We start from the raw sequence: 20,181 nt of genomic DNA, 5'->3' as shown, positions 1-20,181 counted from the left end.
GTCATGGCATTCACAAATCAAAAATAAATCTGGGGAGGGGGGCACACACAAGTAATAAGATGTCTTGACAGATAGAATGTTAACAGGTGAAGCTTTCCCCATAATTGTATTCCCATACAAAAAAGGCTTACTCCATTTAATTTCTACCTGCCCCACAGCTGTCCATAAGAGCCTGATCTCCTGCAATGCTACCCCTAAACCATGCAAAAAACTCAAGTAAAAAAAACAACCACCACCACCACAGAATTTGGGCATTTTTTTTTAAAAAAGAACATCTGTAACAATATGAAATATGACATTCTCAGTCAAAAAGAAGTTATGAGACAGTAGACATAAAAACCTACACACAAAGCCTTGACAAAGTGCGACAAAAATACTCTGAGCATGAGCATTTTCACATTTTAAATTTTTACTCATCATTTATTGCCTTGGGCCAGTCCCTAACTCTCAACTTAACCTACCTCACAGAACTATTGTGAAGATACAGAAGGCAGTATTAAAATGGGGGGAAAAGGAAACTAAGGCTGCAATCCAGTATGTGTCTACTCAGAAGTAAGCTTTATTGGGTTCAATGGGACTTACTCCCAGGTAAGTGTGTACTCAATACACACTTGCCTGGGAGTAAGTCCCATTAAACCCAGTGGGACTTACTTCTGAGTAGACAAGTACTGGATTGCAGGTAAATCCTTGTATTACATGCATCAAATTTTACTTGCCTTAACCAGATTGATGCATCACTGTACTATAAAGGGCCATATTTTTCTCCCCCCCCCCCCGCAAATTGGTACAGCTTCATCCAGTCCTTATGTTGCCTAATTAGTACAATCCTATACCCAATTTGATTTACCTGGGAGTAAGCTCCATTAAACATAAAGAGACTTACTTTTGAGTAGACTTGTATATATTATACTGTAAGTCGGCTATACAGTAGGGCCCCGCTTTGCAGCGTTCCACCAATACGGCGGTTGTCAATTGCAGAAAGGCCCCGGTCCTACAGTGCTTGTTCCACTTTTATGGCGTTTTTCAGGCATCGGGCGCCATTTTAGACAATGTTAGCCAATGCGTTCCACTTTACGGCAGATTTCGCTTTGTGGCGGCGGAACGGAACAGAACCTGCCATATGAGCAGGACCCTGCTGTACAATCATTTTTAACAAGTGCCTGTTTGGAACTCTTTGCATTTGCCGTGTGGAGAAGGATTTGCACAAAAGAGCTTCCAGGGAATATCTTCCTCACAAGACAAAGATGCATTCTGCTTGTTAGAGAAAGGAAGGGCAGAAAAGAAAACTGGCAGCTCTTTAGGACTCTGGCTGCTTGCTGCTGCAACTTCTGCCTGCCCCTCGCTCAACCTGAAGCCATGCTTTTGGCTCTGCTCTCTGGTAAGAGAGGGAGGCAGAAGCCATTGCTGCAGCTTTGCAGTCTTTACACACCAAACACACATGCATCATCTACTCTCACCTCCACAGCCAGTTCTTCATGTTTATTTTGCTGTTGCCTCCCTGCTGCCTCCTTGCTCTCCGGCTCTTTTCTTCCTCCACTCCTGTCCATTGTTAAACAATTGTTTTCTCCACTCCATCCTGTCTCACTCTCCACCTCCTCCCTCGTCACCTCCTAAACACCCATAGAGCACGAGGGAAGAGTGATGCTGCACAGAAGCCCAATTTGAAGCACATGATTTTTATTCACAGATCAGAGGAGCAGAAGACTTCCTCTGCTCTCCCTCCCAAGTAACACCCAAAAGTAACACTGGAAACGTTAAAGTTACAGCTCAAAAGTAATGAAGTTACTACTCGTTCTATTACCAGCAAAATGTAACAATGTTACCCACTCGTTACTCAAAAAAGAAATAAATTACAAGTAACTCGTTATTTGTAATAGTTACTTCCAAGCTCTGCTCATGTTCCAGAAGTGAGGTGGCAACACATCAAATGGGAAGCCCAGAGCTGCAAGAGCGCCCATTTGACTGACAGACAGTTCTATCACTTGGGAAGGTCCAGCTCGAAGCTGTGACCCAGCAGAGGACAAGGGAGAAGAGGAGTTGCCGGTGATATAAGTCTCTCAGTTTCCTCTGGACCTCTGCTGGGTTAACAGCTTCCTTTTGTGGTCATTATATACAGCTCTAATGCTCTAGCCTCCTTGCTCTGGAACTCTCTGGCTCAGATCTTCAGGATTCAGTTCCAGCTCCAGCTCCCACACCAAGTGCTAGTCACCTCTAGATGTAAAACCCAACCCTGATACACGGAGAGGCGTTTCTTCAGATATCTGGGCCTAAGCCATTTAGGGCACAATCCAACTTGCATTTACACCAGGTAGTTGGATGAGACGCATCTCCAACTAAGCCGGATGAGTCCTGGCTTAGCCGGGCTATGTTGGCATAAGTCTTTCAGCTAAGTTGAGCCAGGACTGGCACAAGTGGAGCTGGTGTAGCAGTGTTTACCAGAAGAGATTACAATACTCCAGCAGCTAGTTTCAATATAAAGAGCCCCAATGCATGTCTGTGACCTTAACTTTTCTTGCTACTGGTTTAATTAGTAGAAGAAATGATTGTATAACTCAGGCATATGATGAAAAAGGGGTGTGTCAGGGGAGAGGCCGAGGTGAGGGGACTTAGGCCACATTCAACTTGTATTTGGAGTGCAGTTATGCTGGGGAAAAGGCTTTTACTGTCTGGTCCCTGCATGCAGCTCCCAGCTGAGCTGGCATTCAGCCAATGCAGAGGCTTCTGAATGGCAACTGAATGCGGCAGAATTTTACGCTGGCTTTCTTGCTCCTCAGCTTTCCCTGAGTTGGCTTGCTCTATTAGGCAGTAATGCCAACAGGATTTTCTGAGTCCAGTTTACTGTATGTTGATTGAGCCCCCGCTCCACCTGCCTATGGGGATACTAATATTAGCCTACCTTACAGGGCTCTTGGGATAACTAGGTGACTGTATATAAAGCACTCTGAAATCCTGAAATGTGGTATACAAATGCTAAGTTTTATAATGGGTATTTTATTGTGTATACCCAATTTGAAGCACATGATTTTTATCCACAAATCATGTGGATAAAAGGCCCCGGTCCTACAGTGCATGTATACCCATGCCTATATTATTCAAGAGTTGCACAGTTCATTCATCTGATGAAAAGAAAAAAAAACAAATGTGGGAAGGAGGGGTCTTTAAGGTGCCGTATGACTCCTCAGCTGTTCTTAATGTCATATGGGCTTCTTTAGTATTAAGCATTCTCCTGATACTATTCCCTACAGCACTTTTTCAGGATTGAAAAGAATTGTCATGAACATCTGTGCTGGGGTGATGGTGGAGAATGCAGTTTTCCACACCTTGGAATTGGGAGATTATGTTTGGCACATTTTGTTCTCAAGTCCTGGCACCTCAGGCACTGTATCTCTGAGTGTGTATAAAATGTTTTTTTCTCTCTGAGTAGAACATAGCTTTAAAACACACATACAAACACACCCCTAATGATATTGCACTTCTGATCAATGCTTTTAACCTTCTGACTGGGAAAAAATTTAAAAAGAGAGAGAGAGAATAAGTAAGGACACCTTTGACCATGGGCAAAGTACTCTCCACCCCCAAGGTAACCATCCTATATATAGTTAAGAAATTCAAGAAGTTCCTCAAACTCTCCTCCCCACTTTACACCTGTCTGCTCTGACATCTGGAGAGCCTAAGATATTTCACGTCCTGAGGCGAGGCCAAACGGTATCCCCTCAACTTTCAAAAATTCACTGTTATACCAGTGGTGGGGAACTGTTGGCCTGCAGGTCTAATAAGTCCTGGCAAGGGTCCTAATTTGGCCTGTGAAACTATTTTTCCTGAGCCACACCCATCAGTCCCACTCCTGATGTCATAGGTATGCAACAGGTAAAGATGCAGCTGCAAAGACAAAATCAAGACCCTTACAAGTGCACCCCCAATTGTTCCTTGGCATATGGGGCTTGTATTCAGCATTTTTAATATCTGGCACCAAATGCAAGCCCCGCCGGAGCTGATCCCTGCCAAAAGCAAGCAAAAGTGCCAGCAAATCCTGCTCTGGCAGAGATCTTCTGAGCTTTAGTTCAAGATGGGCTGCAAATGGAGAAAAGAAAGTATTGGGAACTCACTGAGAGTGTGCTCCTGATTCTTTGCTTTAAAGGCTTTCCTTCTGAAGGCTTCCGCTTCTGTAAACCTATACCTTATCTGAGAGCAGCCCCATTGAACTCAGTGGCTCTGTCTGCTTACCTGCAGTGAGCAGTAGCTGGAATTGTGCTGGCAAAGGAACAGCCTGCTGCTGCCTGTGCCTGCCTCCTCCTGACATCCATTTTGGATTGCCAGCTTGGAGGGAATTGGGTGGCATGTGGGTGCTGCTACTGCTGAACTGGCACCATATGGGCAGGTGGGTGAATAGTAAGCTTCACTGAATTCAGTGGGATTTGCTTCTGAGTAGACATGGTTAGGATTGCAACACCAGAGGCCAAACATTTTCCTAATTCAAGGTTTTCACACTAGAGGCTTCAATGAGTATTCATTTTTATAGATTTTAAAACTTTCCAAAGGTGGTATTTCCTGCCTCATAAACCTTGTGGAATGAACCTAGGTGACAACACCGAAGCATGGCAATCCTCTTGATGGAACTGGTCACTGTGGATACATTATACGGTTATGTGCCATTACTCCGTCATTTAAACAGTGTTAAAGCATGGAAATTATGACATTTGGTGTTGATAAATTCTATAAATTTGCTGATATATCTCTTTGAAGGAGAGATTGATAACCCTAAACCTACTTTGATTGAAAAAGTCACCAAATCATTGCATCTTAAATACAAAAGTCATTATCATAATTACACTAAAAGATTCAGCAAAGATGCTACATTGATGTCTGAATTTGACAGAAAAATATTTTTTCTGTTGAGGACTTCATTCCCTTGGGTGTAATCTGTCAGGGACTACATACCAGAATTGGGTACAGCCAGAGCTAATGAGGGGTTGAGCCTTAGACAAAAGTGTTCTGGATTAACCAATCTATAATAAAGATTAGAATTCTCAGTCCTATGCAGGTCTACTCAGAGGTAAGTCCTACTGGGTTTGATGGGATTGCAGAGGACTTGTTAATTTTTAGTATACCAGACCAATAGTTACTGTTATGGAAAGCAAGTAAAAGTAGTTATTTTCTGACTTTAGTGTGCTATACGTACATCCATCCATCCATATAGTTACAGATAGATACACACAAGACAGAAGCCAACCAATGTTGTCAGACAGCCATATAAGCAGGCAAAATGTTTTTTTAATCAATTTATTTTCAATACATAAAACTCTTTCCGTTCTGAAACTACATAAAAGGGAGGGAGCCACATTTTTAAAAGTCAGGAAAAATAATGAGGAAATGAAAGAAAGGAAGGAACTCTGATGGGATGGAAGAACACGGCAGCTTTAGGAGGCATTGAGAGCCATATAACATGAAATGTGGGCTCTGAGCTGCAGGTTGCCCCACCTGTGCTGTAGATCCTTAAAAGTGAACCACATGAAATACAAAATGTTAGGTTCTCTAGGTTCAATGGAACCCAGAATATACTGTATGTAAAGGCCATTTCAAATATTATTTTTTTCTGAGGGGATTAGTTTTCATGTTGAAAAGTTATCATGTGAACCCTTAAAATCTATAGAAATATAAAATGTGAAGCTTACTCAAAACTGCTATAGGCTGTATTCATTAGATTTCTAGGCTAGCTCTATCATTATTATAACAACACAGTGTACACAAGCACCGGGATACCCCCAGAAGGCTATGTTATTCACCAGGCTATTTGCTCCCCTCTGCACCAGGTTTTTTTTTCCTAAATCAAATTCAGAGCTGCTCCTCTGGTCGCATGCCATTCCTTGCTAGGCCTTTGGTATACACACATTTACTTTCCAGGAGGAAATATGGAGTGGTAGGGCAGAAAGCACGCTAGATGGGGCCTTGGGGGAGTGAAAAGAGAGTAAACGGAGCCACAGGAAGGAGAAGGAGAAGTGAGGGATATATACATAGGATGAATTGGGTGTATGCTTAGGAATGGATGGATGGATGTAAGGTACATGCATGTGTGGTTATGAGAGAGAATACACATGGCGGTAATCCTGAAAAAGAGAAGCAGATTAAAAGGCTTGGGGGAGTGAATTTATTTAGAGATGATTTCAGGAAAATTTATACTTTTGGGGTGTTCTGCTGGAGAGACAACTGTGGGTTCAATTGAGTGTTCTGGGCCTTAGACCCCGCTCAGCCTTCTACTCAGTTTCATACTTGTCTTTGTGACAAGCCAGGCCTCCACAAAAGTCCTGGCCAAAGGAAAAAATTGAGAGATTTGAAAACTCTCCCCCCCCAATAGAATATAATATTTCTCTCCATTTTAATTTGACACATAAAGTTAATTTGGTAGCTTTGTTTAAAGACAATATTAAAATAAAACCTCTCTTCCCTTAATTACTCAGATTTTTATAACAAAGACTCCTTTCTTGGCAGCAATATATAAACGAGAATGAGATAAACATGAATCAAACTGTAAGAATCTTACTGATTCTTTTGTAACTAAGCATAAATTAACCACAACTAACTTTTCTTTACCGCTGAAATGGTAAACCTAGTATTAGATGAGCATTTACAAGGACATATTGTCTCAAGCCTTCTGAGACCCAGTTCTCTACAGAAATAATTTGTAACTGTCAACTGTTTATCATTTACTGCATTTCAAACTGGGTAACTCCAGAAACTGGGATGAAGCCAGCAGATGGTGATAGAAATTAAACTCATGATGAGGTTCAGTAATCAGCTGGAAACACAAAGTTGCTCTTCCCTTCCTCATCTCTACACTATATCCTTGCTAGATTCAAAGTCTAAACATGCTAAGCCTACTCTCCTTTCTGCTCTGCTTTCAGTCTGCAATATCCTAGTAGGCAAAGTCTACTGGCAAAGCTAGCTAGAAACCAAGCCATTCCAAGTCCAGCTTCAAAACCATGGTTCCTCACATTGATAAACCCATTCAAGTAAATTACTGGAGGGAGCCAAGACTCAAGGCAGCTATGTAAATATAGCACAGATAAAGATGCTAACTCTTATTAAGATAACATAATTGTCCTTGTTTTAAGCTATGTTTACATTGGCTTCACATTGTCTTAATGTGATACAGTGTGCTTGAGGCTAGTGAAGGAGTAAAGGATACCCACAATGAATTAAAATTCAAATTGCCAAAGTCTTTGTTGTTTATCAACACTGATATGCTTACAAGGAATCAAGATCGTAAAAGATATGTATAAATTCCAAAGCCTTGGAGACAAACCCTTTTTTCCCATAGTTGCTATTTGTTCCCATCCCAGTAGAAGATACACACAGTGAGATTATACAGAAGGGCAGTAGACACCAATCTAGCCTCTGTCATGTCCAAAAGAGCCGCTGTGTTTTGCTAAAAAGTAGGATATGGTGAGTCACTCAGTTTGGTGCAGTGTTGGAAATGCTGAAACATCCTTCCTTCCTTATATTCTGCACAATCTTGCTATTTAAAAATCTCTGTAATGCAAGGTATAATCCTCAGTCCTACATCTCAATCACATATTTATTAATTTGTGACATCAAGTGCCCTCTCTCTCTCTCTCTCTCTCTCTCTCTCTCTCTCTCTCTCTCTCTCTCTCTCTCTGTATGTGGGTGTGTTCCTGCTTGCTTTGCTCAAACCCTTTTACCAGGCATGCAAGAGAATTTCTGTGCTGCTGCAGGTCATAATTGAAAAAGACAGAAATGTTCAATATGACTCATACATTATTCAGCTTATCAGCTGCCCAAGAGAAAAAGAGGAGAGGTTGTTTGCATGTCTACACCTCCTGCTATCAAGACAAGAAATAATTTTCAATTATACTAAGTATATTCAGCTCTGTTCACCAACAGGATCTGGAGTTAGAGAGATGGAAGTGGAGAATGAAGGATGGCGCAGAGAAGTAACTACTACAAAACATTTGGTTGTGTGAGATTCTTGACTCCTGTTTGCTTCTTAATGATAAACCAAATAGAATATGATCGAAAGCAGTAAGACCACCACAATTCATAGCAGAAATCTAAATCAGAGCTCCATATTAGTCAGCTGAAATTACATCACTGAATCCAACTAAACCCTGATTGACTGGTTGTAATATCTGACTTCATTGCAAAGGTTTATGAGAGGTTTGGGGAATATTTTTGCAGCATATATTAATGGTAATGTTTGTGAAAAGACTTTGCCAAAAGCTAGAGACTTCTTGAAAGAAAATACTAGAATCATTTCTACCTTCCAAACATTATTTTAAATATCACTATCAGAAACGAGACAATTGCTCTTGAACCAAAAGGTGCTTGATGTTCAGTTCTGGCACAATACATGGACCAACACTGAAGTTGTTTTTGTATCCTTCCCTGCAACTTCCTCAACTAAAGTGTTTATTTAAAAAAAAAAACCTGTTGTAAACCCAATAGAATTGCCCATTTTCATATACTAATCTTCAGTGAGCTATTTCCAAATTAATTACTCTATAACTGGGAAAAGACCATTCAGTTACAATTTAAAATTCAGTATTAAAAACAATTAAAACAAATTACAGTCACTGGAATAGGGTGAGTCCTAGAAACACATATTTCACGTGTCAAAGGCCATGGTAAGGAGGTGCACCTTCAGCAGAAACAATATGATAAAGACACACCTCTGCAGTTGCAACTAGGGTTGCCATATTGCCCGGATAGCCAGGTTTTACCCGGATTCTAAGCATGCCACCCAGCACCCGGCTAGCCCCTTAGGTGGCCCAGATTCTCAGCTTTCATTTAAAAAAAAAATTAAGTTTCTAGGTGGTGCGGTTCTCAAGATATATATAAAAACGTCAGGCACCCCCCTGTTAAATCTTTGTTTAAACTACTGTATAGCACTTCGTAGCTTTAACCCCGCCCGTTCAGGATTGCAGCCAATCAGGGATTGTGTTTCAGTTTCATTGACCTGAGGCAGCGTCTAGAAAACAAAATGGTGGTTCCCCCCCCCCCGTTTATCTGAAAATCTCATAAATTGGGTAAGTATATAGTTTTTTCCCCTCTTGTGTGTACGAGTCAGATCCTGGGCAGTGTTTTGAAAAGCTTCCCAATACTTGCTTTTGTGGGGGTAAAAGCATTGCTAATCCCATATGTCCAAAGTAAATCCTATTGAAATCAGTAGGAATTACTTTTGAGTAGACATGATTATGAATGTGCTGAAAATCAATGGGACTTTGGAGTGAATGTAAAAAAGAATTGTGTTTGTGTTCTCTTTCTGTCCCCCCCCCAGTCCTATTTTAAAGCAAGTAGGCAGGGCTTACTTAGGTATTACAGTTTTTCTGTAGGAAACTAATACTGATTTTTTAAAAACTAATACTGATTTTTCTGCAACGACCAACTGGTTTGACAATAAACTATTATATGGGCTGTATGTATTTATACATCTGCAGTGTGTGCATGTGTGTGTATGGAGTCTTTCCAACACCCCTGTGAGGTAGGGTTGGAAACCAAGGCAGCTCACAACAAGAAATAAAGCCATTTAAAATCCAATAACCATAAAAACAAGTATAAACAGTTGCAAAACAGTGTAAAGTGGCATGATTCGGAATTTTGGGTTGTGTGAATGAAGTTGCTTATCACTTCAGGTTGCATTTCTGTCCCTGTTTGAGTAAGCCCCATTGAATACGCTGGGACTTGCTTCTGAATAAATAAATTTAGGATTGCACTATAAATATCTTTACAGTTTGTGTAAATAATAAATCTATTTGATAGTCATGCTTATATAAATATTTCTTCATTTATCATATTTTTGGTTTTTGGTTAGGAATCCTGACTGGTTGTGAGATGCTTAGTTTTTTGCCTTACTCATAGGAATCTTGTTGTGGTTGGTATGGTATTACATTTAGGAAAGTGTTACTGCCTTCTGTATTTTTTTTCCTATTTGCATTTATTTCACTTATCTTTAACCTCACTCCGTTACAGCCATAGAAGCAACAGCAGCATATGCAAGATAATTAACTCCCATTAGTGATAAGAACAAGAATTTATAATTATTATTTCAATTAAAACAAGAGGCTTATCAATACTTTGAAGAGGACCAGATATTTATTTTCTTTCTGAGCCCAGGACTGGGTCTTTCATGATGCCCAGTGTGTGTGTGTGGGGGAGCAGGAGAGTAGTCAATAAGACAGACATCCTGGCATTGATAATCAAATTAGCAAGGTATGTGTGGGGTTGTTGTACACTTCCAGGCTCAGTTTCATTTTGAGTATGGAGGTGGAACCTGTGTAGATGTGGTTATCAAAGGGAGAAGAAATTTTGAGTTAAGCAAAGCTCTGCTTTTATAAAACCTAAGAAACATACAGATACTTTGAATGTCTGAGTGCCTGCACCAGTGGAATACTGAAGGAACTTGTAAAACTTGCTGCAACAGTATTTAGAACTGAGCATGTGGTGTGAAAGACTCCTTTCCCTAACATTTTGGCTTGTTTTTCTCCACCCACCACATCTCTGAAATATATCGTATATGTAATGGTTAACCGTGCTGCTGCCCTGACTTACTTTATGTTTGTTGCTATTTTGTGTTTTTATTATGTTTTTATATTGATTGTGTATTTTTATTGTTTTTATTATATTTGTAAGCTGTGCTGAGCTCTGTTTTTAACAGCAAAAGGGCAGGATATAAATTCTCTTAATCAATCAATAAATACTCCATAGCGTTGGAAACTAGAGTCTAGGCATTTAAGGCTGAAAATGTTGCTTTTTAAAAAAAGATTTCTCACATCTTTCCCCAATTTGTGGTGGTAATTCCTAGGCACAAAAACAAAACAGCTGGACAATCCAAATATTAATATGCAAATATTTGCATAATATGCAAATAATATGCAAATAATTTGCATAATATGCAAATTAACCTACCCAGATTTGTGGAACTGGAATATGGCAACCCTAGTTGCAACACATATGCAGTTGCTTAGGCTCATATGGATTCTATAGGGTCAGTACATTTCTTTTATACAAAGCATGCATCCCTCTTGGACATACTCAGTTGGGAAGAATAATACAGAAACAAAGTCCAACCTTAAGAGGCTTTGATAACATATCCAAAAGAACACTTGTACAAAAAATACACTTGCTCCTGGAGAAAGTAATGTTCTGCCATGCATCCATGTATAGAATGGAAAAAGATTTGCCTGGAAATAAAACACTGACCATGAAACATATTGCTTTATACCAGGGGTGGGGAACCCATAGCCTGCTAAGCCTTTTATACTGATCTTGCAGCTTCCTATCATGGTTTCAGTGGATTGGTGATAATAAACTAAAACACATTGTGTTCCCAGTGACTCATGGAAACAGTTTAATGATGGCAACACCATTGTAGAGTAAGCTGCTGCCAACTGCAATGAGTCTACACACAAACATTCAGATTTCAAGGAACTTTTCAAGATAGAGTTAAGCCTTTCCACTTCCTCAAAATAATTTAGTAGGATCTTAGAGGCCTGATAGTGAAGTAACAAAATATGTTAAAGAAGACCAGCTTTTATAAGGACAACAAATTATCTGGAACCACATGATCTATCTTTTAACATCCAGATATGCAGAGGCTCCTATTTATGCTGCTGAAAATGAATAAATCACTACAGCCCTATCTTTTCTGCTCTGTCATCAATACATATGCTTCAGTTGAGGAACAACCTGGAAAAAGGTAGAAAAAAGCAGCATCAAAATCTTTTGCTTAATTTATCCAAAAATGTAAGCCTTCCTGACTGGAGGACAGCATCAGTAAATAATTTATATAAACCAAGAAATCTGCTTAATCCTTTGATTGAAAGCAGATTTTCCATTTCAGTTAATTAGGGCAAATAAAAATTATATTTAGAGAAAGCAGCACATCCAAGCATATCCAGATCATCTATAAAACCACTGGAAAGGTACACACTAACAAGTGGGGAAGTCATCAAATTTTTTTTTTCAAAGGTTTTTAAAAATGAGGGGGAGAGAAGAGGACAAAGGGGATTTCCTCTCCTTTTTACCTTTCCTCTCTGCTCCCCAACAATACTTCAACAAATCCAACCCAACTAAGGAATTCTGCACATGGAATCTTCCTTCTGTGCACATATTTGTTGGAACCAAAACACCAGGACTAAATTTAGATACACAGCCAGATGTGCATTCCAACTGGAGTGTGCATTTACCTGAAAGTAATTCAATGTAGTTAGCACATTTCTGAGCACTTAGATGCCTATTCTATTTACCCTGAAGTCATCTGAACTATAAGGGGGCATTCCCCCTCTCAGTTTAAAGTATCCTGTGGGTTATGGAACTGGTTTCTGACAGCATGTACCTCTGGTATGCCTTCTCCAAGCACAATTACTCCCCCCCAATAGTTACAACTCAAAAGGGGGCTGATCCATTGCAATTTAATGAAGAAATTAAAACTGGCCTCAAGAACATGTGCTAGTGAGTGCACATACTCCAAAACCCAATTTCTCCCCCTCCCCTAGGATCCCTTAAACTGCAAAGGAGTAGTTTTCCTTATAATTTAAAGAACTGGGAGTTGGGATTAGGTTTTAGAGAACAGGCGTATCTTCTTCTTCCCCCCTGCTTAGTTGTCACAAACTACAGCAGGGTTGGCTAATCTGCAGCCCATGGCCAAGCCCACCAAGTGTTTTTTGTGCCCACCCAAGATGCCCCCAAATTTGTGCTATATAAAATAATAATTTTTCTAACTTTTTTAAATTGTTGACTACTCTGTGACGCCAAATGCCTTTTTCTGGCGCTCCAAAGCTCACCTTTTTTTAAAAAAAACACTGACCACTCCTTTAGGTCCCCTACTGCAACTCTGTAATGCCAACCCATCTTTGTGACCCCCTTACACTTAGGACCCCATGAGTCGCCATCTGCAGCCACAAAATCATTAGTCGCCCCTGGGTTACAAGGCAACAAGCAGAAAGCTGCTTGCTTCTCTTCAGCTCCAACTGTGGAGGCGAGGGATCAAGCCTGTGTACTGTTTTCTGCTTGAAATGTTTGCTGGCAACTTTGAGGGCAGTTATGTGCCAGAAACAAGCGTTATGTCTGGGACAGGGGGTGTTGTTGTGTATTTCAAAAATCCATCTTTGCCTTATATTTTCAGCATCTCAGTATTCATCGTAACAACAAATATTTATGATAAAAATAATGAAATTTATAAAAAATATTAAAAGGGATTTGATATGAAAAGACACAGTGATCAAACCTTTAATCCTTTCCTTAAGGAAAAATATACAGACACAGAAACAGCAAACATAACCAACAACATATTTTGGAAGCTCAGGATTCTGTAACTAGTTGTGATACATACTGTCCAGTTGTAACATAGCAATTACACAGGCTTCCACTTACCTTCTAACACTGTCAGTTTGGCACTGGTATTTATCTCCCCAACACTGTTGGTAGCCATGCACTCATATATTGCTTCATCTCGAAGGACACGAAGCGGCTGAATACGTAGAACTGATCCAGACCCATCATCAAATTCAATAACCTTTTTCAAAAGAGAAAAACATTTGTTACCAATCCCTTACTGGAAATAATCCACAGAACACTATGGGCCCAAGCACATGAAACGTACCATATTCTTTTAGCTATGACTGAGAAACTGAGAAAGGGACAGGGGACTGCACATGCCTCTGCCCTCCATTGCAAATTTCCACAACCTTGTTCACCATATCTACACAGACCTTAACCAAGATAAACACTATCCACAATTTGCTGCTGAGCTGGGTTTGGAAACCATGCCTCAAAGCTTAGTATTTCACCTTGGTTAATAGTGAACCCTGTTTAACATTATATGGTAATGTATTATATGGTATTATATTTATTTATTTATTTAATTAAGCTTATATACCGCCCGACTAGCAACAGCTCTCTGGGCGGTGAACATTAAAAATACAATAAAAATAACACAATACAGTATATCACAATACAAAACTGTACAAAAAACTGTACAGTCTGAAATCAAAATATAATAATTTAGAATTAACAGGAATTAAAATGCCTCAGAGAAGAGAAAGGTTTTAACCTGGCACCGAAAAGATGATAGTGTTGGCGCCAGGCGCACCTCCTCGGGAAACCATTGCATAATTCGGAGGCCACCACTGAGAAGGCCCTAGATCTTGTCACCACTCTCCGGGCTTCCCTATGAGTCGGAACCCGGAGGAGGGCCTTTGTAGTAGACCGTAGTGTACGGGCCGGTTCATATCGGGAGAGGCGTTCCAACAGATATCGTGGTCCCGCGCCGTATAAGGCTTTATAGGTAAGTACCAACACTTTGAATCTGGCCCGGAAGCATATTGGAAGCCAGTGCAAACGGGCTAGCACAGGTGTTATATGCTCAGACCGCTTAGTTCTTGTTAGCAGTCTGGCCGCCGCATTTTGCACTAGCTGTAGCTTCCGAATCGTCTTCAAAGGTAGCCCTACGTAAAGCGCATTGCAGTAGTCCAGACGCGAGGTTACCATAGCATGTACCACTGATGTGAGGTCCTCCTTACTCAGATAGGGACGTAGCTGGGCTACCAACCGAAGTTGGTAGAACGCATTCCGGGCCACCGAGGCTACATGAGCCTCAAGTGAGAGGGAAGAGTCTAAGATGACTCCCAGACTACGCACCTGTTCCTTTAGGGGGAGTGTAACCCCATCCAGGACAGGGTATATATCCACCATCCGATCAGAGAAACCATCCACCAACAGCATCTCAGTCTTGTCAGGATTGAGTCTCAGTTTGTTAGTTCTCATCCAGTCCATTGTCGCAGCCAGGCAACAGTTCAGCACGTCGACTGCCTCACCTGAAGAAGATGTAAAGGAGAAGTAGAGCTGCGTGTCATCAGCATACTGATGACAATGCACTCCAAAACTCCTGATGACCGCCCCCAGCGGCTTCATATAAATGTTAAAAAGCATGGGAGACAGAACCGAACCCTGCGGGACCCCACATTGGAGAACCCACGGTTCTGGAGACGACCCGCTAAGTAGGAGCGGAACCACTGCCAAGCAGTGCCTCCAACTCCCAATTCCACAAGCCTCTCCAGAAGGATACCATGGTCGATGGTATCAAAAGCCGCTGAGAGGTCAAGGAGAATCAACAGAGTTACACTCCCTCTGTCTCTCTCCCGACATAGGTCATCAAACAGGGCGACCAAGGCAGTCTCAGTGCCAAAACCAGGCCTGAACCCCGATTGAAATGGATCTAGATAATCAGTTTCATCCAATAGCGCCTGGAGCTGGTCAGCAACCACACGTTCCAGGATCTTGCCCAGGAACGGAACATTGGCTACTGGTCTGTAGCTGCTGACATCCTCTGGGTCCAAGGAAGGTTTTTTCAGGAGTGGTCTCACTGCCGCCTCTTTCAGACAGCCAGGGACCACTCCCTCTCGTAAAGAGGCATTAATCACTTCCTTGGCCCAGCCAACTGTTCCTTCCTTGCTAGTTTTAATTAGCCAAGAGGGGCAAGGATCCAGTACCGAAGTGGTCGCACGAACCTGTCCAAGCACCTTGTCCACGTCCTCGAACTGAACCAACTGAAACTCATCCAACAAAACATGACAAGACTGTGCTCCGGACACCTCAGTAGGATTAACTGCTATTAAATAGGAGTCTAAGTCCCGGCGAATGCATGAGATCTTATGCTGGAAGTGTTCAGCAAATTTATTACATCGAGCTACCGATGTATCTGCCGTATCTTGTAGGCCTGGATGGAGTAGGCCACGAACCACTTTAAAAAGCTCCCGTGGGCGTGAGAGAGATGACTGAATAGTGGCGGCGAAATGTTGTTTTTTTGCCGCCCTCACCGCTCCTACATAGAGCTTAGTAGAAGCACGAACCAGCTCATAATTGCATTAGTCGGGAGTTCGTCTCCATCTCCGCTCAAGCCGCCTCCTGTCTTGTTTCATCGCACTCAGCTCCGGAGTATACCAAGGAGCTGTATGAGCTCTACATAGGAGAGGGCGCGCAGGAGCGATCGTGTCAACAGCCCGGGTCATCTCTGTATTCCACAGATTGACCAGGGCTTCGACAGGAGCGCCAGTCTTATCAGCCGGAAAAACCCCCAGAGCCTTTTGAAAACCTTCAGAATTCATTAGTCTCCAAGGGCGGACCAATTTAATAGGTCCCCCACCCTTGCAGAGGGAAAAGGCTACTGAAAGTCTAAACTTAAGCAAGCAATGATCTGTCCATGACAACGGGAGAGATGTAAAACTCCCCACATCCAGATCACTATCCCCATGTCCAGTAGCAAAGACCAGGTCAAGAGTATGCCCCGATGTATGTGTTGGGCCACTAACATATTGAGACAGCCCCATGGTTGTCATGGCGGCCATGAAGTCCTGAGCTGCCCCAGACAAAGTAGCCTCAGCATGAATGTTGAGATCTCCCAGTACTAATAGTCTGGGGGATCTCAACAGTATCTCCGAGACCACTTCCGTCAGCTCAGTTAGGGAAGCCATTGGGCAGCAAAGTGGGTGGTACACCAAAAGGATTCCCAGTCTGTCCCTCTGGCCCAGCACAAGGTGCAAACACTCCAGACCAGTGATTGCATGGACATGGTGCTTGGTGAGTGAGATGGAACTCTTATAGACCACAGCAACCCCACCTCCCCGACCCTCAGATCTACCATGATGCTGAACCAGATACCCCGGTGGGCAGAGCTGGGAGAGACTAACTCCTCCCTGTTCGCCCACCCAGGTCTCGGTTATACATGCCAGATCGGCCACCTCGTCCACAATCAAATCATGGACGAGAGAGGTTTTATTATGTACCGATCTGGCATTAAAGAGCAGCAACTGGAGATCTGAGAGTTGGCTGATAGGACAACCAACAACCCTGCGGGTATGAGAAGGACCAGAAGGCGGCACAGCCACTACATGTCTGGGCCGCGTTCTCCTTACCTGGCACGTCCCTCTCATATCACCATACCTCCCTCTACCCGTCACTACGCCCCCTCAGGTCTCCCCTCTTGATGATAAAATCTCTTCCTGAGGCACATGATAAACTATAAATACAAAAAACTCATATACATAAAAATACACATTCACTCACAACATACACTCATATAACACCCATTCATCCACTTCAAACCCACACAGAAGACACAGTCCCGTATTCTGTGCGCCCAAACGCCAGCTCTAAGACCGTTCTTCTTCCCACGTATAACGCCACCTGGGGCCTGGTCCTGCAAGGTGCCCACGTGCAGAGCAGGAGCCCAAGAAGGAGAGAGCAGAGATGTTGGCCAAGCAGCAGCAGCAGCAGCAGCAGCAGCAGCAGCAGCAGCAGCAGCAGCAGCAGCAGCAGCAGCAGCAGCAGCAGCAGCAGCAGCAGCAGCAGCAGCAGCAAAGCAGGCAGATGGCTCTCCCTCCCTGGGCGGTGATGGTCCTCTTCCCTTGCAGGCACTGGATCTCCCAAACCCCCTCAGCCAGCCGGCTTATATATCCCCTCCAAAGAAGGGACAGGTGGAACAGTATCAGGCACAGCTGATGGTAAGGCTCTTAGAATATATGGAGCGAGAAACACCAGATGTCCAAGCTGGATTTAGAAAGGGAAGAGGTACCAGAGATCATATCGCAAACATACTTTGGATAATGGAACAGACGAAGGAATTTCAGAAGAAAATCACCCTGTTCTTTATAGATTACAGCAAAGCCTTTGATTGTGTACTTTCCTCTTTCAACAAGCCTTTTAAGTTGAGACCTATCCCAGTCTGCATTTGTGTCAGAATTTGTTTAATATGTTTTTTAATAATGTTTTAACCCTTTTCTAAGGTTGTTTTTTCTAATGTTTTTAATGCTGTTTTGTTTTAATGTATTTTAAGATCTGTTTTTATGATGTTTTAAAGTGTTTTAGTGCTTTGTTTGCCGCCCTGGGCTCCTCCTGGGAGGAAGGGTGGGATACAAATTAAATAAATAATAAATCATGAACAACTATGGAATGCTTTAAAGGAAATGGAGATGCCACAACATCTGATTGTCCGATGCGCAACCTATACTCTGGACAAGAGGCTACTGTAAGGACAGAATATGGAGAAACCTACTGGTTCCCCATCGGAAAGGGCAGGGCCAGCTCCAGGCATGCCAGCCCTTGGGCACTAGCCTGCCCTGGGCCCCTCCGCTTCCCTTCCGCGATCCGCGGCATGAGCGCGGATCGCAGGACAGGAGCTTCCGAGCCACCCACCATCCCCCTGCTTCACCTGCCTTTCTCTGCTTTTTTTGCGGCTGCGTGCACTGCGCGCGCAGGGTTGCCATCAATCAGGATGGCAGCCGAGGTTTCCGTAAGGGGCTGAAGCCTCTGCAGCCATCTTGGTTGATAGCACGCACACACGCGCATTGCTGCCATCAACCAAGATGGTGGCAGAGGCTTCAGCCCCTTACGGAAACCTCGGCCGCCATCTTCATTGATGGCAACCCTGTGTGCACTGCAAAAAACAGCAGAGAGAAAGGTAGGTGAAGCGAGGGGATGGCAGGCGGCTCAGAAGCTCCTCCTGTCTTGTGATCCGCGGCTCTTCTCGGGCCAGAGCCCCACCTGGAAGTCCTTTAGAACTGGCCCTGGGAAAGGGTGTGAGACAGGGGTGTATTTTATCACCCCATTTGTTTAATCTATACGCAGAACATATACGGAAAGTGGGATTGGACCAAGATGAAGGAGGTGTGAAAATTGGAGGGAGAAATATCAATAATTTAAGATATACTACTAGCAGAAACCAGTAATGATTTGAAACTAACGCTGATGAAAGTTAAAGAGGAAAGCACAAAAGCAGGACTACAGCTGAACGTCAAGAAGACTAAAGTAATGACAACAGAACATTTATGTAACTTTAAAGCTGTCAATGAGGACATTGAACTTGTCAAGGATTATCAATACCTTGGCACAGTCATTAACCAAAATGGAGACAATAGTCAAGAAATCAGAAGAAGGCTAGGACTGGGGAGGGCAGCTATGACAGAACTAGAAAAGGTCCTCAAATGCAAAGATGTATCACTGAACACTAAAGTCGGGATCATTCAGACCATGGTATTTCCGATCTCTATGTATGGATGTAAAAGTTGGACAATGAAAAAAGCAGCCAAGAGAAAAATCAACTCATTTGAAATGTGGTGTTGGAGGAGAGCTTTGCGCATACCATGGACTGCGAAAAAGACAAATAATTGAGTGTTAGAACAAATTAAACCAGAACTGTCACTAGAAGCGAAAATGATGAAACTGAGGTTATCATACTTTGGACACATAATGAGAAGACACGATTCACTAGAAAAGACAATAATGCTGGGAAAAACAGAAGGGAGTAGAAAAAGAGGAAGGCCAAACAAGAGATGGATTGATTCCATAAAGGAATCCACAGACCTGAACTTAGAAATTCTGAACAGGGTGGTTTATGACAGATGCTATTGGAAGTCGCTGATTCATAGGGTTGCCATAAATTGTAATTGACTTGAAAGCACATAACAACAACGATTAAACCTCTGAAACCAAAAGAAACTCAGGGTCTTTTTTCCATGAGGCATAGTTTGGTCGTTAGCACCATGCCTTAAGCTTGTGTGCTCCCATAACATCCACCTATGGCACCTTGCTGCATTTGTACATTTTTTTTTTTAATAAACACCAATCTTGTGTGGATACCTATTTGGACATATGAAGGGCTTATATTGTCTTACATGCTTAAATTTAGATGGAAATATTGATGGCTATTGTATTGTGAGCTGACAGTGCTTATTGTTGGAGTGGGGGGGGTGTCATGAACTTGTATATTTTTATGAAATGTTAAAATTATATGTAACATCATGGCTCAGTGCAAAGAACTCTGGGAGTTCCATCTTGTTAGAAAACAGGCCTCTGAAAGGGTAAAAATGTTAAGTTTTGGTTTCCAGCTGAAGACAGTTAAGGGAGGCCTAAACAGAAGCACCTGGTTATCTGTGCTAATCAGTAAGAGCCTGGCACTCAAGGCCATCCTAGCCTGTGAAGGTTGAAACACCGTTGGGAGGGGGGCCTGGAAGGCGCGCAAAAGTGGAGAAACATCTAGAAAAGGATTACATCAGAAAACTCCTGATTGGTTAATTAATCTTGGACCGTTGGGTTTCTTTTCCTTAAGTATAGGGCTTGAGACCCATAGCCTTTGTTCCCTCAGGAAGGTTCTGAAAGGTTCCTTCTGACTGG

The 20,181-nt window shown here is 42.4% G+C and overlaps 1 protein-coding gene across 10 annotated transcripts in view; it reads right to left on the bottom strand.

Moving 5' to 3' along the window:
- Nucleotides 1-20,181, bottom strand: part of PTPRF (protein tyrosine phosphatase receptor type F) — an 834,986-nt gene that overhangs the window by 356,185 nt on the left and 458,620 nt on the right. For all 10 annotated transcript variants that reach the window (XM_061632671.1, XM_061632670.1, XM_061632668.1 and 7 more), the window contains one exon: nt 13,387-13,528. In XM_061632671.1, coding sequence (XP_061488655.1) covers nt 13,387-13,528 — 142 coding nt within the window. The remainder of the gene's footprint in view (nt 1-13,386; nt 13,529-20,181) is intronic.

The sequence above is a fragment of the Rhineura floridana genome, chromosome 6 (assembly GCF_030035675.1).
Source record: "Rhineura floridana isolate rRhiFlo1 chromosome 6, rRhiFlo1.hap2, whole genome shotgun sequence".
Taxonomy (NCBI): Eukaryota; Metazoa; Chordata; class Lepidosauria; order Squamata; family Rhineuridae; genus Rhineura; species Rhineura floridana.
Note: the sequence above shows the minus strand (reverse complement) of the source record. Positions and strands in the feature narration are given on the sequence as shown.